General features: G+C 39.3%; 3 protein-coding genes across 5 annotated transcripts in view; all 3 read right to left on the minus strand.

Annotated features, from left to right (window-relative positions):
* Positions 1–21,663, minus strand: part of LOC128257891 (connectin) — a 154,190-nt gene that overhangs the window by 93,019 nt on the left and 39,508 nt on the right. The window lies entirely within an intron of this gene.
* LOC128257901 (uncharacterized) lies at positions 10,747–12,641 on the minus strand. The gene is made up of 2 exons (XM_052989146.1): positions 12,510–12,641; positions 10,747–12,426 (listed from the first exon to the last, which is right to left on the minus strand). The coding sequence occupies exons 1-2, from the start codon at positions 12,512–12,514 to the stop codon at positions 11,244–11,246; spliced, it is 1,188 nt and encodes a 395-aa protein (XP_052845106.1). The 5' UTR covers positions 12,515–12,641; the 3' UTR covers positions 10,747–11,243.
* On the minus strand, positions 13,583–15,532 carry LOC128257146 (membrane metallo-endopeptidase-like 1). The gene has a single exon (XM_052988011.1). The coding sequence runs from the start codon at positions 15,530–15,532 to the stop codon at positions 13,583–13,585; it is 1,950 nt and encodes a 649-aa protein (XP_052843971.1).

Genomic DNA, 21,663 nt, shown 5'->3' on the forward strand with positions numbered 1-21,663 from the left:
TACATGTACTTCTTAAGTTCAATAAATCTTTAATTGTCGTGATATTTTTTGTAAGTTTAATAATTTAAAAATATTTACTGGCATATGGAAAGCAGAGACAAAATAAATAATAACCCAAGGAGTTATGAAAGCTTCAGCAAGTTTTTTGACTAAGCCAGTGTTGCTTTTGCCAATCAAAATGAAATTATAATAGAAAATCCTGAAACAATTACTTTCTCTTTACCAATTTGTGTCACTAAACCAGTTAGACCTTCCTTCCTTAATGCACTTTATCCAGCTGAAGACTGGTTGGCCATCCGCAGCACTTTAGAGTTTAATAAACTTTATCGAATGCACTCGAAATCAAGTTCCACTCGGCACGATACAGCTGCGAGCAGTACCGATCTTCATTTCGATAACTTTTCTGCGGCAAGGATGGAGGACGAGGAGTCTGGGAGTTAAGCACACACTTTGGTCTGGCAAGTCAACAAAGTGGCGCCGAAACTTTATCTAACACTTTGCAGCTTGGCCAGATACAGAACAGCCTGCCGCAGGAAAATACAGGAAGGGGGGTGGGATTTTCCAAGGGGGTTTTTCTAGGGGGAAATCTCAAGTTTCAAGTGCAGCCGGAATGCGTCACGCACTGGTGGTACAAACGAAACCGAGCACTTGGCCCATTGTTTTAGGGGGGAGTTCGGGTATAAGGCCAAACTTTCAGCACACTTGGTGCAGTCATAAAAAGACTTCTCTAACGGCTACAAAATCCGTATCAAAAGGCTGGCATAAACCAAGCCGAGCAACAACTGCAAATGGGAAAAGCCCAAACTAACTGCTAAATGGTTTGCTGCGGACTTTTTACCCAAATGCGCTCTAAAAATTGCCGCACACTTTTCGGAACACGCAACTTGGCTCGTAAAGTCCAGTCATTGCCATTTTATTTTGCAGCAAGACCTTTAAGACTTCGACAAGATGTTTGAAACTATCTGATACTAAAAGAACAGCTTTCGTTTGCGCACGGAACATAACTTTTATGGCCCCAAGAGTCAGATAGAAAATAACTTTAAAAAAATTATAACAATTTAATAAAGCATAATAAGTTAGTAAACTTAAATATTTTCTAAACTTATAAATTAATTAATAACTATAAAATTTGATTAAAATTAACATTTTAAATGTGATTTATAAGTTTATTTAAATTTTATTAAAACCAAGATTTGATATATATTTTACTTTTTTGTAGAAACTGTATTAGCAAACATTTTTCTTGAAATTTTCCTTTATAAGTGAATTTTAAGACAATACTCTCACCCCAGTGTCCAGATCTCTATTGTTCTCCACTTTTGTTTGCCTTTTGTTTCATTTGCTTTCAATTTAGCGAGTGTTTCGGTGAGTGCAGCTGCAGTCTGTTTGGCATCTTTTTTTTGGCGCCGCGTCGAATTGCAATTTCCAATTTGCAATTTGCCCGAGAGCGCCATAATTATTTTGTTGCAATTAAAAGTCTTGACACTGCCAAAGGAAAATTTGGCCAATTTATGCCCCAGCTTTTACGGTTTGTTTGCCAAGAGAGAGGCAAAAGCTGCGAAAGAACAATTACATCGCCCAATTGCAATTTGAGTGCAAACTTATCCCTCGTCCTTTCAGTTTTATTATTTGCCAAAACTCAGGACCAGACACTTGATTACTGATTACCACCCCACAATGCCCTGTTTTTGTGATAGCTGGGTCAATCGGGCAAATCAGATAGCCGGATTCACACAAATCAAATATCAAACGATCCGCCATAAATGTTTGATGGCCATAAAATTTCAATTTGCCCTTTTAATTCAGTACAATGCACAATGGCAAAATATAATATTTCACAGTCATCCAACGCCCCGAATATCTAAGCCATGGCGAACATTTTACATAGAGCGAAATTAATTTTAAATTATGCATGACCCGCTAGCGAAGCGAAACGAAGCGGAGCGCAAACCGCCGGGGATTTCGGAAATTTCCACCTGCCAACATTAACCCAGAAAGAGTGGAGGGTGGGGTGTCTGTGTCTTGCAAGGACCCCAACCGCCCTTCAACCGCCCCCCAATGCCCCGCCCACGATGTAATTTAAGCCCAGTTCCGAGCAACTTTAAGAGGACGCAGGAAGTGCAGCATCTGCGCGAGTGAGGGAAGAGTTGAACGGGCTGGTGGGCAATGGGTTTTTCTTTACGAGTGGCGAGTTTTTGCATTTATTGAGTAATAAAATCGTAAATTTTCCACTCCCTGTTGTGCAAGTGAATGCCCCGGCACCACGACCCGCCAAACCCTCAGCCCTCAGGCCTCGGGTCCTGCAATTGCTGGACATTCAACAAGCGCAACGCGCAATGGGCTACCTGGAACGGCTGCACTGAGTGAAATTACTAAAGATTTTAAGCTGAGTTGTATACAACAATTAAAAAAAAAATGTCATTTAAAAAGAAAATGTCATAATGGACGGTGATTTTCCCTTTTCAAATTCCAAACTTTTGTCGTACAAATATCTTTCAATCGGCATTCAATTTTGGTGAATAGAAAAATATCTTAAAAGCTTAAAAATATCATTACGATGGGTAACAAAAACTAAAAAACTGAATAACCTAAAATATAGAAGGTTTGACATTCCCTTTTATCAGGACAGTTCTCTTTGTTGTTAAATATGGTTATGATATTTGGAAATAAGGGTTTGGTGACCCCCAACAAAATTAACCAAATTTACAACATTTTTTTTTTAATATTTTATTATATATGAAATAATTAAATTACAAACTGATAAGAAAAATTAAATAGTAAAAATATTATTCCAAGACTATTGAATTCAAAATGTTCTATGCAATAATTCAATTTAATATTAAATCATAATATTAAATTGAATGCATATGAAATTTATTGTTTTAATATTAAAATATTTGATTTACTGGGTATAGTTCTTTATTGTTTAGAATAGTTCTTTATTGTTTTAAGTGAATTTTATTTAAGCTAAATATGGCTTAAATTTAATTTTCAGATTTTAAAATCAATTTCGAAAATAGTCAATGAAAAATTTAAAAGTATGTTATATTTTCATGTTTAAAGAAGTAAACAAATTTGTATATTGAGTACAACTGTGTTTTTTTTTTACCAGCATTTCACTAAGTAAGATCTGTATCCCAAAAAAAATGTTCAAAAATGTTTCAACGTTTTTCTGTGTGCATGAGAATAACCAGGCCACAGGTACGTTATAGGACAGGACTCTGGCCGACGCTCGCTTGCCTTCTAACGAGCCATGGCTAGGCCGCCCAACCACCGACCCCCCACTTAGTTGCCCAATGACCCACCCACCTCCTCAACCACCCCCTCAACCACCCCCTCTGTCACCCAGGTCTGTCTGTTGCTGCCGCTGCTGATGCGGCGCGATTCCTTTGTGTGCCATTGTCGAAAATTGAATTTCAAATTATTTTCACAGCTCTCTGGGCTAGCGGTGCTCCACTTCCACTTCCACTGCCACTTCCACTTCCACTTCCACTGCCACATCCATTTCCTCCTCCTGTTTCCACTTTTCCTCCGGCTGACTGACATTGAGCCACGGCTGTCTCACTGGTGTGGTCTCTGTATAATCGCAGCTTTATTAATTTTTTATCGCCTACTTGTGCGGCGATTTTTTGAATTTTTATTGGAAATTAAAAATGCTAATGTCTTGAGCGGAGAGCAGAGCACTGCTGGGCATTGCGGCTTTTTTTTGCCTTCCCAAATGCCTTTCTAATTTCTGGCCGAGAAGTATGCCGAATGACCTGTCAGAGTTTAAGCGCTTTGATCTTTTCCAACTCGCCGGGGGAGTCGACTCGCCAAGTCCAAGACCAAGACGTTAATGATGTGGCAAATTATAATGGCTGCTGACAATTGACTGGACTGAACACCCAGTCACACTTCCACCGAAAATAAGTTGGCTGAAATGCATTCAACTTGAATGGCCATTGATTTGAGCCTTGGGTTTCACTCTTGATTGGCTCTGGCTTTGACTTTCCTCCACCCAGCTGCATTTATTGAAAACTTTTACACTCGGAGTTTGTACGGGGTATGGCGTGTGGGCGGCCCAATTGTCGAGCACATAAATTTGAGGCCACATGTCTGGGTCGTAACATTTATCTTAGATGGCAAACAATTTGCCAAATTGGCCTTGGCATTATTTTTTCTGGCTAAAGGCTTTTAAATTAATAAGGCGGTGAGGGCGTTTTGGGTCCAGACAAAGTTTGACAGGACAAGGCCTGAATACACTTACAATGAATAGGGTTTACTAAAAGCTCAGGAGATTACTCTTGCACAGAAAGCAATTTGTTTTTTTATTTTTACCATAAAAGAAAGAAATATTTTAACCAAATTTGAATTAATATTTAATTCAAGTGCTTTTTGCATGTTTTATTTTAAAGAAAAGTAAGTCAATATTATTTTTATTGATTTTTAATTCTTCTACTAAATCTTCAAATTCTACCAAGACAATTTCCATTAAAAGGGTTTACTAAAACTCAATCACAAAAACCAAATGGTTTTTATTCTATTCGTAATTTTAGTAAGTAATTTTGTCGCAAAATAAAAAAAAGAATATTTAAATTATAGTAATTTTCGAATATTTTCATTTTTTAAAATCTTTGAGTCTTAAAAATCTTCAATTATTAGTGTTACCTTTCAAATTATAATTTGTGTTGTATTTGTTTGTATTTCTGTGTAAAATTCATTTGCCTTTCGTGCATTTTTGATTCGCGTGCCAGCTTTTCGTTCTTATAATTTCTTAACAAAGGTGCATATGATTTGCTCAGCTGCTAAACGCGGCCAGTCACGTGCCAAACACGCTCCCCAAAACCCCCGCTGGAAAACCCTCCATTAAGCTGACAGGAGTGGGGACGACTAGGAGAAAGTCAAATGTCATGTTTATGTCATGTTACCATTTCGTTGGCCACGCTTTCTCCACTCTTTTCTTCGTTTGTACGCTTTATTTCACTTTGGTATTGTTTGTCTGCTCAGTGCGCGTTTTTGCGGCACATTTCATTTTATATGTTTGGAAATATTTCACTTACTCTGACATCCGCCGGCGCAGCTGATAAACTTGGGGCGAAACGAGGGCGGAGCCGACGCCGCCGCCGACTCACGCAGTTACCAACCAAATCAGCCATCCCATTTCAACTTTCTGTCTCAAAGGAAACAGGATCAGCATCTTGCGTCCCACACATCCTTTTATGACATTTACCTTTATGACAGGTGTTTTGTGCGTGTAACACACACACACACACACACACACACACGCCCTCGCCCAACTAAAATTGTAATTTTCCCCTTTCGCGACTCTTGTTTTTTATGGCTCACACGCTTGATTTATGACCAGCTGGAGGCGAAATGTGCAACAGGAGGCCAAAGGGTTGGCCGTACTGTGCCACCCCCTCGAGAATTCAATTTAGCATATGGCCTAAAAGTCGCCTTCTTTAATCAACATCGAAACTGAAGCGCTTGGCACCCCGACAAAAATAAAATAAAGGAAAAATTAAAAGATTAAACTAAACGCCTGGCTGCGCATTCTCAGCCATAGATAAGTAGCAGGAGCAGGAGCAGAAGCGCCAGCAACGCAGTAAAAGGAATTAATTCAGTTAAAAGTTTCGCATTAAAAGCAAAAAGAAGAAAGGGGAGCGTTTTAAAGGAAGAGCAGCCATCGAGTGATGCAAAAACTCGCCGAACAATAAAAATTTAAAATAAAAATAAATAAAAAATGTAAGAAGAAGAAGGAAAAGGAGAAGAGCAGCAAAGTTGAAAAACAAAAGTTTTTAAATATGCTCGTCTGCTGGTTGGCTTTGCCTTTAACTCCTTTGGCCGCTTTGTTTTTCCAGTTTTTCAGCTTACTTTCCCCACCCTTTTTTTTGGGTTTTTTTTTTTTGGTCGGGTGGTGGAGGGAGGAAAAGCGACTGCAGCAAAACAAATTGCAAATTAAGAACTAATTGGCTTACACAACCTAAAGCAGCCATTAAAAGGGCTGAAGGCTGAGGCCAAAGGTAGCGCGCATTCAGTTTAAACTTCTTGGTCAAAGTTTTCTGCAGCTCACAGATCACAAGTGAAAAGCGGAGAAGAAGGTGCAGGAAAAGCGCGGAAAAGCGAAAAGAAAATCAAATAAGTTGGCGTGAAGCACCAAACACAAGTAAGGAGTGTCCAGCTGCCAGACCTGTTGTCCTACATAATTAAAAGTGAAACAGTAGCATTCTTGACGCCTGAACTCCAAGGAAAAGCAAAAGAGAGTAGAATGTAGAAAGTAGGAAAGGGGAAGTTGACAGTCCCTTTTCGGTATCCCTTTTCAATTATTTAGATAATTATTTGCACATTTACAGGTTGGCAGTTCGGGTAAAAACCGAAAAGTGCCGATCCAACCCCTCCCTGAAATGCCAGAATCAATTATCACCTGGAGATTACATTACGCATTCGCCACGTGGGCCGTGCACTCGAAGTTTTTGCCCAGGACGTGCATTTTCACTTAATTTATGCAATTAATTTACACTCTGCCATGTCAAATGCAACGCCCCTTCTCCTCCATCAACGCCTATTATGGCCAGCAAATGAATGGCAAGGGTTGAAAAAGGCGAACAACTTGCTCTGACAAGCTCTGTCACTGGATTGTGTCCTTCTGTATCCCGCAATCAATGCAAACAGCAGCATAATCGCATTGACCAGCCCAGCCGCCCGACATTAACTGGGACAATATTGCTGCTGACAGTAACAGCAATTGCAGTAGCAACACCAGCAGCCACATCAACAATAACAAGAATAATGCAATGGCATAAATAAACATCATGAAGCACGCTCGAAGATGAATTGCCTCCGAAACAGAAGCTTAAAAAGCATTTAAAATTTCACAAACTTCAAGGGAGAGCCAAAAAGTTTTCCAGGACCAACATTTTGGTTAAATGAATAGCAATAAATACATTTTTTCATGATTAAAAAATTCTTGCAACCATTTTTGACTTATTATTTTATTGAAAAACTGAGATATATTTAAGTTATTGTAGCACACCTAATAAATAAAAAAAAGGTTCTTTGTAATTTTTGAAAAAGTTTTCGAAATATTACTTATAAATAATATAAAAATATTTTTTTTAAGTGACATTTAAAAAACTTTGTTCCTTTAAGTTTGATGACATAAATGTTTTTAAATAAATAGCCAAATAATAGTATGTAGGTTCTTGGACATTTTTGAAGCAGCAGCATGAAATAATACTTAAGCCTAAATATAAATTAGAATGTCGATTATTCAGTTACTGAAATAATATTTCTTAAGTGACATACAAAAACGTATAAGATATAATGACAAAAATGTATTTTAACTTCAACAATTAAGTTAATTTCGTAAATAAATAAATTGCAAAAATAAATATATTCGAAAGTGTTAAAGTATCTTTTTTAACCAATTTTAGACCCAGTTTTTGATAAGTTATATTATTATCTAACGTAAAAACAAAAGCTTAAAACGCATTTAAGTTTTCGAAAACAAGCAGAGAGTGGTCTAAAAGTGGCCCGGGTTCATTGGGCCCCAAAAAGCCCAACCAGAACCTAAGCAGCCGAAACGAAACGCATTAAAAGTGCAACAGTTTCGAGTAAAGTTATTCCTGTTTGACCGCTGGCTATTCGCTGAAAACGGGTGAAAAAAAAAAACAAAAAAAAAAAAAACAAAAACTAGCTGTGTAAAGCGTATGAAAATCAGAGCTTTTTGTGGTAGCACTCTCTCGGCAGCTGCAAAGTAATCACAGCAATGGGTTTTGTGCTATTTCCATTGCCGACTGTGGAGTTTTGAGCTGTGCTCCTTGTTTTTCGGCTGCTTTCGGGCAGTTTTTAAAAATTAACACATAACAACACAGAGGCGAGCAATCACTGCACTGGCTGCAAGCACTTCCGCACCGAGAGCTGCAGGCAAACATTTGAAAACTTTTTACATTTACATCAAGCGTTTGCTGTTAGAGCGTTTTATTAAATTATTACGCGAACACACATAGTCACACAACACAGAAACACACACAAACACACGCAGCTCAAGAGCTGGGGAAAATTCATAGACTGAAAGTTGAGGCTTTATGAGCTGCTCCTAGTTTGGCCTGTTGGGTCGCATAAATTTCCGTTTCCGGAGACTGCAAATGAGCCACAAGCGGCCGCAGTCGCCCGGTCGCCCAGTTTGGGGTCAGTCGGAGCACTTTAGGCCACAACTAAATTTGTGGCCCTTTCGCGGCACGCATTATAATGCAGAGAGCACTGAAAACAAATTACATTACAAATGAGGGTCAAGCTGTTCCTCACTTATTTGTATCTAACTTAATAATATAGAAATAATTAGTTTGGTAACACCATTTGATGTTAATTTTTTTTAGATCACAAAATCATTGTTAAATACCATAAATACTGTATCATAATACATCATTATTATTTATTTGTGTGACCTAAACCTCAAAATTAAAAATAAAAACAATTTTTGTATATATTAAAAGATCACTTTGTTTTAAATTATACTAATAATTTGTTATTTAAAAGAACATCATTTAAAATTTGTTTTGATAAGAAACAGCAACATTATAGCTATGTTATATGTAGTATATGTATATTGAGACGACTATATATATTTTAGTTAAAATATCATTGTGCTATCTAACCACAAAAAGCGATCATTTTATTTCATTATTTTTAAAGTTACCTATTGTAAATCTTAAATAAATTGTTTTCAGTGCAGTTAATGCGGCAACAGTAGCTCGGAGAGTCTGGCAAACAGCAGGAGGCCAACCAGGAACATCAGTCAAGCCGCCGAGCTTAATTAATTATGTCGTCTTTCAGTTTAAAGGCGTTTAAGATGCCCAAAGCGAGACGGTGCGAGAGGGAAAGCGGAAAAGTTGGGAAAGGGATTGAAAAATGCGGCTGCCGCATGCCGACAATGAAAAACGCGACCGCAGCAGCAAACAGCAACAATGCAGCTGACTAACTGCCGCCAAGTGACCCAAATTATTCACGATGAGGACGATGATGAGTAGGACGTCCATTCGAGGAGATGAGTGGATGGGTAGGCTGGTGAAACCACTCTCAGGGCCGCCAGCATTGCATGAATTATTTTATTCTTTTTCCTTTTTCCCCCTTTTTTTGCAACTTTTACTCACGGGCGATGCTCCGATGGCAGCCGGTAAAAGGCGTGCCAAATTGTGACGGAAAGTGTTAAACTCCCTGGTTTCCACTATCTTTTTTCCTTCCCTTTTTTTTATGCAAATTTAATTTAAAATGTATAGGTTTATATTTATATATTCTTAGGTATCATATAGACCTAGAAGGAGACTTCACAAAAGTAAAATTAATGCGAGCTATATGTGATGTTTTAGGAATTGTATTCTATTTTTACTTTTACTAATTTAGGCCTATATTTTATAAATTAAATTTAAAAATAATGTAACAGAACACCATGAACTTAGTTGTATATATTTCAAACCTTCTTAATAGTATGTATTTATGAGTAAAAACCAAGCTTAGCATATTAAAATATTTATGAAAACAAATATGGGATATACCAAAATGATAAATGGTAAAAACCCATGGATATTATAATATTTTTCTTTTGTGGAGGTAAAAAGAACTGATTCTTTTGTCAATCAGCAATTTGGTTTCAGTGGTCCACACCGCCACCATGGAAATCGTTTAGCATTAATAAAACGCAAATAAAAACTCTGTCAAAGTGCGGCTGAATTTGTAAATGGGCAACAAAGCGGCGTATACTTGATATGGGCTAAGCTGCTGTGTGTGTGTTTGTATGGAAAACGGCAAGCAAAGCATTTTTGATTAGGCGACGCTCTGGAGCGCGCTACGTTTTTTGACTTTGGCACACGGCGTATACGCAACGTGAACTTTTCCCCTGCCAGCTTGGCTTATTTAGGCGCTGCCATCAATCCTTTGACTAACCTTACTGCTCCTCCACCTCCCTCTCTTTTGCTGCCTTTTCCCCCTTTCCCCCCCCTCTCTCAATCTCTCTCTCTCTCTCTCTCTCCTTCTCTCACTTGCTCATTCTTTTACGCGCTTTGACATTTTAAAAGCATTTTTATGTAGATGCTCTGTGTGGTAGTGACTTTTTGCGGTTTGCATTAAGGCTTGTATAAAACTGTGTTTGTGCCTGTGCTTAAGTGTGAATAGCCTGCATTGCCCTCTCAAATGTTTTCGCATAGTTTTTGAGCTTTCCATTTCTTTTACATATTTTACGTTAACGTTTTATTTTCAGCTGTTGCATAAAGGACAAAATGAATTCACCCTATTCCAAACCATTTCATCTTTTTTTTTTTTGGTTTTTTAATTATTTTTACTTATTTAAACCATTTAATAGCTATTATTTCGCTGTTAATTATGGGGCATATAACCAAAGGTGGCTGCAATTCCCTAAAGCCGTTTATTAACAACTAATTGCGACTGGCAATGCGTGCAAAAAGTTTGTCATTCTCGCTCAGCGCTTTTTTGCTCTTTTTTCCTCTATCCCAGTTGTTGCTTTTGTTAAGGCTGTTATTTAATTTAATGAAAATTGATGATAATTGTTTGTTAAATTAATTGAATATTGTTCATTTGTGCGGTTTGCGCATAGAAATTACCGGAGGGCAAGAACATCGAATGCTGCAACATTGATGGCAACAGCTGCAATTATGGTCTATATTAACAGCTCAGCAGTAAATGTGGTTGCAGGGAAATCAAGAATTATTAGTTACCCTCAGATTTGACTCCTAATAACAAACGCATTTTAAACATTTTTTTAACATTTTATTTATGTTCCATAATCAATCGCACTCCTGGTTGATTTTTTCACCACAGCTCGCACTGACGGTCCTTCGCTGGACACTCAAAAGCCCTGTCAAACGGAGCGGAGCTGATCAGCATTTGCTCCAAACGCCAGGTTTCATCATCCTGACCGTCGACATTCGGAAAGCCATCTGTGCAGAAGGACTGCGCCAAATTAAGGAAAAATACCTGCTGAAGTGGAAGGTTGGTAAAGTTCCTTGCACCTTGGTTCCTATTAGAATTTTCTGAGCTGACGTCCTTTGAACTGTTTTTATTGCTTTCCAAGTAAGCGGAGTAGGCGAGATTTAGCCCACCGATATCGGCCAGGCGATCGTTGATGAAGTTTGTATTACTCAAGCACTCCAAACCCTCCTTGAACCGGGGCAAATTTGCGATTTCAATGCCAGTTTCATTCAATGTTCCCTTGCTGTCGTATTGGACATTGTCTTTGTCGATGGCGTGCATTAGTTCCCGGGCCAGAACAAAGCCCATTGAGCTATATGCAAACACATCGTAGCTGTCCAACAGGAAGAAGGCTCCTGCAGAAGCTCCACTGGCAGGACGATAACATTCTCGGGGCTGAGATAGTACGGCCCAGAGCTTGTAATCCTTGCTGGTTCGGGCAGAATAAAATCCATGTTCGCATTCAGAACCGACTCATTGAGTTGCGTTACCGTCTTTCTAGTGTTGAACCGCAGTAGATTGAGGTGTTCCCGTGCAAAGTCCTTATCCGCCACAGGAATCTCCAAGTCCTCATAGTATTTGTTAAGAAATTCCCGATGGTGGGAACGACTGGGCAGGTTGCCTACATTGAGAATAGTAGCCCTAATCTTCCTTGAAACCATATCTTTTTGCTTACTGGTCAGACCAAGGCGATTGTGCTCGATTTGTAGGAGCAACTGCTGGCGAATCTCTTCGAAGATTTTCTCAATTTTCTGATGGAACATTGGCAGATGTGGTACAAAGCGTTCCATAATGAGTATGCTTGCGGCCACATACATGTTGCGCCGCACATACTTGATGCAATCGATGGTATAACCGCCGTCCTCGATTTCCTCCTGCAGAAATATGGCGAATTGGATCATTATGTAGTTACCCAGCAATTCGGCGTCGGTGGAGTCTATAAGCCGCTTAAGGGCGATAAAGTAGTCAAAGTTCTCCACCTCCAACCGGAAGCTGGGTTGAGTTTCGGGTCCAACTATTGTCTGGATGAACTCCTGCCATTCGCAACCGGTTCTTCTCGACAACTGTTCCACACTCATTACCTGGATATTTCCATTGTCGTGAAATTTGGCTAGATTCTGAATATCCGACTCCAGCTTTTTTAAGTTTTGTAAGAGAGGCAGCCTCGCTACTATATTCAAGTCAAAAAGAATTCTTAGTGCTGCTCCATAATCGAACAGCTTGTCTATCTTCGGGTTCTTTAGCTTGAAAATGTGCTCCGTACTGTTTTCATAATTCTTTCTGAGCTGCACGTCGACTAAAACATTGGTGAAACCGTATTGGCTATATAGATATGCCAGGCTGTTCATCCACTTAAGTTCGGTTCCACTTGTCGTCAAAAGGGGCCAAGTGAGTCCCTCGCCTGGAGGCGCCAGTCTCAAGAAATGCCCTATCTTTCGCGTTTTAAGCGAAGCTTTGAGGCAGCTGTGGAAGAGTCTCATTAGCTTTGCTTCGATGGACTGGTGGTCAAAAACACTCTGGGTCGAGTTCAACCTCAGCTGTTTTACCTCATCGATAAGGTAATGGTTAACCTTGTGGCTTATCTCCTGGAAAATTCCGCTAAAGAGTTCACCTTTGTGGCGTTCTGCGTTTTTGCCACACGCGTATTCGGAAAAGTTTGTGCAGGCACTGGAATTCTCGTTTCCATTGCCCAGGATGTTGTTCAGTATCCACGTATGGGGCTCATCTATTGTCTTCTCATTTAGAGAAGCGCTCACAATTGAGACGAGCAAAAGCCAGACAATCCACTTCATTCTTACAAACAAAATTAACTGAGAGCTCAGATTTTAAGTACTAAGCTGAGTAAAGCAAGCCCTAGTAGAGGATTTGTGTATGATGGGGTCAATGGAGGTCTTAAAACTCTGATAAGGTGTGGAACTTGATCAAAATAATTTAATCTAAAAGAACGTCACAGTCCATAGGTATTTTTAAAAACTCAATTGATTATCATCTACCACAGATTAAGCTTTTGGCCAGCTGTGTGAAAATAGAACAATTATTAAGGGATTTATGGTTCAGTAAATATGTACAAATGCTTAACATTATTTTAATTTACATGTAAATTTGTTACTTAAATCAAGCCCTAGTAGAGGATTCTAACAACAAGCAAATACCTCTATAATGTTGAGAAAAGCTTTATGTATTTCATTCAAAGTCAAGATCTGGAGTACATTTAAAGCTATATTTAAGAGCTTGATAATTGGCACCCACTTTATCAATTAAAAACAAAAATATCAGTTGATAGCGGTGATGTTTCACATTCTTGATCAACGTTTTATTTTTTGTAGTGTGTTATTTTAAAAGAACTGTTAGTTTATTCGATAAAAATTGATGGTAATTCTTTTATAAAGTTAACTGCGAGCAAACACATCGAATGCTGCAAAATTGATAGCTCAGCATTGTTAGTTTCGGTAACTAGTAGCCCCATAATTTATTCCTAAAAATAATCCCATTAAAGTGGATTGGGCTTAAATTGGGGCTACACCCCTATAGTATGTCTGTTTAGTTCCAAAATAAAATATTTTACCTTTTTTTACATTTTAATTATGTTCTTCAATCAAATACACTTCTCGTTGTTTTTTCACCAGAGTTTGCACTGTACGTCCTTTGGAGGACATTCAAAAGTCCTGTGGAACGGGGAGGAGCCGATCAGCATTTGCCCCAAACGCCACTTTTCAACAACATGACGGTCGATTTTTGGAAAATCACTTGTGCAGAAGGACTGCGCCACATTGAGAAAGAACACCTGTCGAAGTGGAAGGCTGGTAAAGTTTTTAGCAACTTGATTCCTATCAGAATTCTCTGATGTAGTGCTTTTAACGCTTTCCAGGTAAGCGGAGTAGGCGAGATAAAGTCCACCGATATCTGCCAAGCGATCGTTGGTGAATTTTGTTTTTCCCAAGCACTTCAGACTCTTCTTGAACCTCCTTGACTCTGCGATTTCAATGCCAAATTCGTTCACGTTTCCTTCGCTGTCGTAAAGGATATTGTCCTTGTCGATGGCGTGCATTAGTTCCCGGGCGAGAACGAATCCCAACGAGCTGTATGTAAAAACACCGTGGCTGTTTAACAGGAAGAAGGGCTCCTGCAGAAGGTCCACTGGCAGAACGATGACGTTCTCGGGGCCGAGATAGTACGGCCCAGAACTAGAAAACGTATCTGGTTCGGGCAGGATAAAATACTTCTTCGGATCCACAGATAATTCGTTTAATTGCTTCAGTGTCTTGCCAGCGGTGAAATGCAGTAGATTGAGGTGTTCCCGAGCAAAGTCCTGGTCGTCCATAGGAATCTCCAAACCCTCATAGTATTTGTTGAAAAATTCACGAAGCTCGGTACGATTAAGCATGTTGCTGATGTTGAGCATAGTGGCCCTAACCTTCCTTAAAGCCATATCCTTTTGCCCAGCGGTCAGGCGAAGGCGATTGTGCTCGATTTTTAGGAGCAACTGCTGGCGAACTCCTTCGAAGATTATCTCAATTTTCGGTAAGAGCATTGGCAGGTTTGGATGGAAGCGTTCCGTAATGAGAAGGCTTGAGGCCACATACATATTTTGGCGCACATACTTTATGCAATCGATGGGATCCCCGCCGGGCTTGATTTCATACTGCAGAGATAGGGCGAAGTTAATCATTATATAGCTACCCAGCAACTCGGTGTCGGTGGAGTCCATTAGACTCTTAAGGGCAGTAAAGTAGCCCAAGTTATACACCTGCAACCGGAAGTTGGGTTGAATGTCGTGGCCAACTATTGTCTGGATGAACTCCTGCCAATCGTAACTGGTTCTGCTCGTCATCTGTTCCACAGTTATAACCTGCCTGTTTCCTTTGTTGTGCACTTTGGCCAGATTCTGAACTTCCCGGTGTAGGTATGTGACCTTATTCAAGAGAGTAAGGATCCTTAGTGGTGGTATTTTTAACTCCCGAAGAAGTCTGTGTGCTTCCAAATAATCGAAATCGGGACCATCTATATCGGGATTACTTAGCCTCAAAAGATGCTCCGTACTGTTTTCATAATTCGTTCTGAGCTTCACGTCGAATAAAACATTGGTGAAACCGTATTGGTTAAACAGATATGCCAGGGTGCTCATCCACTTGAGTTCAGGCCCATTGGTCGTCAAAAGAGGCCAAGTGAGCCCCTCGCCTGGAGGAGCCAGTCTCAAGAAATGATCTATCTTTCGGGTTTCTGGCGGCGCTTCAAGGCATCCCTGGTATAATCTCAAGAGCCTCGCATCGATGGACTGGTCGTCAAATGCACTCATGGTCGAGTTCATCTCCAGCCATTTTACCTCATCGAGAAGGTAATGGTTTACCTTGTGGCTTATATCCTGGAAGATTCCGCTAAAGGGTTCACCAATGTGGCGCTCTGCGTACTTGCCACACGCATATTCGGGAAAGTTGGTGCAGGGACTGGAATCCTTCTTTCCATTGGCCAAAACGTAGTCCAGCATCCATGCATTAGCCTCGTTTATTGTCTTCTCATAAAGAGAAGCGTTCACAATTGAAACGAGCAAAAGCCCAACAATCCAAGTCATTACTGCGAGCAAAATAAACTCAGAGCCCAAATTTCAAGTTCTAAGTTGGGTAAAGCAAAACCAAGTGCCAATTGCTGGGGTTAATGGAGGTCTCAAAACACTGATAAGAATTTTTGTTGGGTCTTGACAAAAATAAAGACCGTCACGTCCATAAACATAGCTTCAAGTGTTTTAAAAAGCTAAGCTGATTACCATCGATATACGTTTGATATTCAAAGGTCACCAAATACGTTACATTTTAAATATTGAATGATGTAAAAATCGAGTACGATTTCTTATAAACTTTTTGTGCACTTGTAATAACAACAGTCAATTAATTGCATACTACTATTTGGTTGATCATAGCTGTATGAACTTTATACAGAATGGGAACATTTAAAACAATACTCAAGAGCCTGGTGATTGATAACAGCTGCTATGAATTGACGTGCTAGCATAGTCTTTAAAAACTTTCAACAAAACGGATTTAAATAATACTTGTAAGTTGAACAAAAGGTTACTTTTAATTTTTACGCTTCATTATTTTTTTTTTATCCTGATAAGTCTGACATTTGTAAAGCTATTATGCTAGTTACTACATTTTTAAGAATTTAAATATATTTTAGCACTTCAGTGAGTAGCTATGATTTAAGCTTTTAGTTAATGTCTGTTTTTAATTAAACAATCATAATGCACATATATTACTGATAGGGTTTTTCTTTGCGTACCTGCTATCTATCATCTATCTGCCTTCTGCTCATTCATCGGAGTGTAAACATCTTTCATGGAACCACTTTTCCCAAGTTTCTCGTGACAGTTTTCCTGGATATTTCGCTTACCTCATCAGCTCGCACAGATTCCATTTCGTTTGCATTTTCCCCGAGTGCCACGCCCCCAGAAAAGACCCGACCCGCCCTAAGTTCACCTGGCAGCTGGGAAAGCGCATACCATTTATTAAGAGGCAACTATCAGTTTCGCCCTGCAACGGCGACCGTGTAAAATACTTTTCGAAACTTTTCCTAAGCCAACAAAGCAGGCGATAGAAAAGGGGTTGGTAAAACTGGGCGTTGGGCGGTGGGCGGGGTCACCCAGTAAGGGTCAGTTGGCGTCTTGCGCTCAACTTTCGCTTGCATGCACTTTGCCCACTTTCCACTTTTCGCTCCGCCGTTTGACGGTCAAAAGTCAACTCGAAGTCGAGTTCACTTCAAGTTGAATTTGTTTGCAGGGGCAAGTGGGGCCAACAGAGGGACGGAGGCAAGGGGCGAGGGGCGGATCAACCATACTATATAGCTGGAGTGATTCATTACTTTGATTCTCTGACTTCTATTCACTTAGTTGTCCTAGTTGCGTGCCATTTTGTGTGCTTTCATTTTCAGCCACCACCACAAGTTTCGGCTCTGGCATTTTCATTTCCCGTTGCCCCATTTTAAACTGGCTCAGACAAATAATGACTCAATCTTTTACTATTTTTATGCTCATTTCATACTTGCCAAATTTTCAACAGAACAATTGCTGCCGTCACGCACAACAAAAATCTGCTAAAATATGTTTTAATATAAGTACTTTTGCAGCCCCAACTTTTGCTGGTTAAAAAGAATGTCAAACAACGACGTGGATGGCGAAAAGTTTTCGGGCCAACTCTAATATTATTAAGCGTATAGCATAAATATTTAAATTTCATTGTCACTCGCACTCGGGCGCCCCGCATTTTTATGCAAATACTCGGCAGCCAAATTTATTCGCCTTTGTCACGCCAAAAGCCGAAGCCAAAGATACACATGAGTCTGAATCCTGAGCGCTGAGCGCTGAGTCCTGAGTTCTGAGTTCTGGGCCGGCAACATGCGGTGGCCCACGGCAAGACATGGCCATCAACTTTGGCCAGTCGGAAATATTACCAGTTGTAATAATATTTGATACCCTTGCTGGTCTAGGGAACTATCGGTCCTGGAATCAACACAGAGAACTAGTGGGTAATACTTTTAAAAATGTAAATTTTAAGAAAACTGCTTTGTTTCTATGAAAATAAATTGTAAGAGATAAAATCGAAGGGCCTACCCAGGAAAGGAATAAAAGAGTACAAATCTCTTTTTTTTTAGCTTATAAAATTAAATATTTTTTTTTTGTATACCTAAATTGCCAAACCAGAAATATAATACTTACAACTTATAACTTCAATAAGTACCTTTTAGCGTACGGCTTCAGCATTATAGTAACATGATTGAAATTAAATGTTATGAATTTTTATATTTTCCAATAATTGATGAATTATTATTAAATAATTCTGAATTGATAAATTACCATACATTTTTTAAACAAGTATTATAAATCACAATTTTTGGCTGCTAATCATAAAGGACATTTATTTAAAAATTCATAAGCTTTTATTTTTTTAATTAGTCTATTAATTTTATGTGTTTGCAAATCAAAGCCAACAATAACACTATTTTACAGATAGTTCTTCTTTCCATAACATTGAAGTACCACATTATTTTGGGTGTAAACCACCATTCAAAAGGGTATTCAACCCAGGACTCGTCTTGCCAGTAGTTCCATGTTTTCGGGGGCATAAAACAAAGAGCTTCTGGTTGACAAAGTGGCGGGGGTCGTGCTGTCGAGTTGAGCGGTCGATGGGTGGCAGCCAAATGAAAACATCAAATGGCTTGTTTGCCTTTGCCAGGTGGGTCGCAATCGTTGTCGTCTGGCTGATAACTTGGCAACTTCAACTGCTCAAATTATGCCGCCAGACGCGGGCCGAGGACGACGACCGCCAAATGACTGGCGGGACAAACAAACCTCTCACACATACATTCACAGATACACACACAGATACAGATACAGACACAGACACAGATACAGATACAAAAACAAGGACAATTGCCGAACGTGAGCGGCGCGACATGCCAAAATCGAAAGTAGGCAACATCAACATCAGCAGTGGGCGGGGACCCCGATATACCCATATACCCCTATACCACACCCCCATCCACTCCCACACCCCACACTCCAAACCCATGGCACCCACTTTTGCACAGACCAAATGGCGGCAAAAAGAAATGAACTGAAATAAATTGTACGTTTCCTGAGCAATTTCCATGGCCCTGCCTTTTTTGCCATGGCTGTTGCTGGCAGGGCATTAAATAAAACGTCAGCTCCAACAATGCTAAAAGTGCCAGCAATCAAATAAATTCAAACGTGACCAAAAATATCCACATATTCGTATTATCCACTTTGCCCCGTCCGCTCTGCTCGTGTGTGGACTTTTCGACCGTGCGGTTGCATTGTGCAGATTTGCGTCGCGCCATAAATTTCTGAGAATGTCCACATTGACCAGCTTAGTCCAACATCATCAACAACAATCGGGGCAGCGTCTAGACCGGCCAGCAATAATTCCACAGAATAGGTAATCATAATGGAGATATTGCTGCCAAGAACTGTACCACTGAATCACAGCGGGAATCGTCGACTAAAGTGTGGCCACAAAATGTTCAAGGGTTCACTCAGAGGTAATTCGATGATTTACAATGTAAGCTACACAGAAATAAAAAAAGTAATAGTTTTATTTCCAGGGGACCATTCGCACAAGCAATTTTTACAATTTGTTAAGCCGAAACCAAAACAAACAATTTTAAGAAATTATTCTTAAATATTCAATGTTTAGCATATGCCTAAACTTCATTTGAATTTCAAACGAATTTCAAACGAATCATTTGAATTTCAAACGCCATCGATTATTAAAAAATATCGCTATTTTATCCTTACTCTTCAAATATACTTTCAATGTACTTTCACTTTACCAGATAATCCCACAATGACAAGCATAAAAAGGCATCATCAAGTTGAGCCCCTACAGATTAAATTCCTCCTTTATTTTTCACCCTTCAAACGTTTTTTTATTTAAATCTGAAAATGTAATTAACCATCAATATGCGATTGACTAAATATATTTGAATTTTTTTCACTTCAATAGTGAGCTCTACGGGGATTTTTTATCGAGACGCCTGATGGCGTAATATGTTTTTATCCGTTCGAGAGCATCGCGATTGACATTAAATAAAGAACGATGTGCACAACGGCAAAAAAGATGTGGCGTAAAATAAGTAAACCATGACACATTTAATACGCATACTGTATGTATAAACATATATGCATAGGCAAATGGCTTTATTAACACAGACGGATAGATATTGATATTGTCTCGGTGGACAGGCCCAAAAATATGCAACCGATTCTGGTCAAAAGGTAAAGGGCAAACACGGCGGCTACGTGACATGCAGCTGAATCCGTGCATTTTAATTGAATAAAATAATATTTACCCTGCTAATGGCTTCGTTGTACCCGTCTAAAGCAACAGCTCCAGACAATTACCGGTTTTTAGTGTGAAATACTTCAAATCCGACCCATTCGTGCCGGCATTCACTTGGCGCGGCTTTATCCGTTGCAATAACAGCGGTGGTCCCACGGATCCGGAACCAACCGCATTTTCCCGGGCCACCGAAAACCAAAACCAAAACCGGACCCGTGCCGAGTTACTTTCTCGCCTCTTCCGCCGCCCAGTTGCCACTGGTAAAATGGATTAAGCCCTGAAAGCAAGCATTTAATCTCTATAAATGTCATTGCACTGGCACAAGAAGACACGGCTTCAGTTGGATTGCAAACATACAGAGGGAATTTATACACTTATATAATATATTCACTTATGTAACATATATTTATGAAATCTTTGACATATCAAGAGATGTTTAATTATTCCCCAAGATTGGAGAGCCTTACGGCATATTTTCTGGTCTAAATGGTAAGTTAAAAGTAGGCTTAAAATGGCCAAAATAATATATTTTCTTAGCCTCAAAATTATTAATACCCTATGATTCTAAATTAAAAATAAGGCAATGCACTTAGAACAGAACTTTATTGTTTCTAATGATATATTAAAGCTATTTGATAATTGTTATTTGAATTGGGATAGCTACCATACGTTTTAGTAAGTAAATTTCTAAAATTATTGGTTGAACTAAGATCTTTCTATCATAATTAGCTTATTAAGGTAATATTCTTAATGTACCCCAAGTATAAGATTATTATGCAATCAAAGCATTTATCTTAGTTTATCAATACTTTTATAGAAATATTTAAAAAATTTGAAAATTTGAAATGTTTAGTATTTATATCCTATACTTTTTCATATGATTAATACGATTTTCAAGCAATGCTAAAGTTTTTATCGGTGTACTCATTAGTTAAAAACATAAATTACATTGGGTGATGCACTGAGTTTGTGGGTGGCAGGTGCCTTGACTCTAACCAAAATAATATTTCGTAGCTCTGATAAAAATCATTTAATGACAAAACGCGCCCGTCAACTCAATTAGGCCATTTAATTTAAATGAGATTAATCATAATTACAAGACACAAGACACGAACCGAAGGCCAAAGTGGCCTGAGTGGTGCTATTAAGTGGCTTTGGCTACGGAGACTTGGTTTTTATGGCAGTTTGCCTTTCCTGCGGTCAGGGCTCTGAGTGACTACGAGGTCAGAGGACTATGACGATGACGACGCAGATGTTGATGTTGATGTTGATGCTGATGACACACTGATTGACGGCACCTGGCTGTGGTTTCGCCATGTGTAAGTCTCTGTGGGCACCTTTGCATGGGGCTATTTGCCTCGAGTGCAGCGTGGGTTAATTTAAACACAAGCCGCAGCAAATTAACCTAATGCCAGTCGCGGTCCTTGGATTTTGCATTAAAATCAGGCAGCCACCAAGTGAGTGGCATGCCCTGTAATGAGCATACTCCTATACTCCCCCTTTTCATCCGGAGTGTGTGGAAAAAACTAGCAATTGAATACTTAGCCACATGGCCTGTGGCGTAAGAGCTGGCTGCTCAACTCCTTGGTTTCTGTTCCTGATTCTGATTCTGGTGCTGGCTGCAATGCAATTTATGAAAAATAATTTAAATATCAAAAGGCTTTCGTTTTAATTACGCGCAAGACAAAAGACAAGAAGCGAAGTCGGAACCAAAAAGGAAACGCCAGTCCTCAGTAGTTTTGGCCCGACCCCAGTTTCACTTCCAATATTTTCTCTTTTTGTACACAGAAAACTTTGTTCATTTAAGTGATAATTAAATATAAAAAAAAAAACAATTTTATGGAGTTTC

The sequence above is a fragment of the Drosophila gunungcola genome (genome assembly GCF_025200985.1).
Source record: "Drosophila gunungcola strain Sukarami chromosome 3L unlocalized genomic scaffold, Dgunungcola_SK_2 000002F, whole genome shotgun sequence".
NCBI classification, from domain to species: domain Eukaryota; kingdom Metazoa; phylum Arthropoda; class Insecta; order Diptera; family Drosophilidae; genus Drosophila; species Drosophila gunungcola.

Coding starts and splice junctions, on each gene's coding strand:
- LOC128257146 (XM_052988011.1), bottom strand. CDS start 15,532: ATGACTTGGATTGTTGGGCTTTTGCTCGTTTCAATTGTGAACGCTTCT.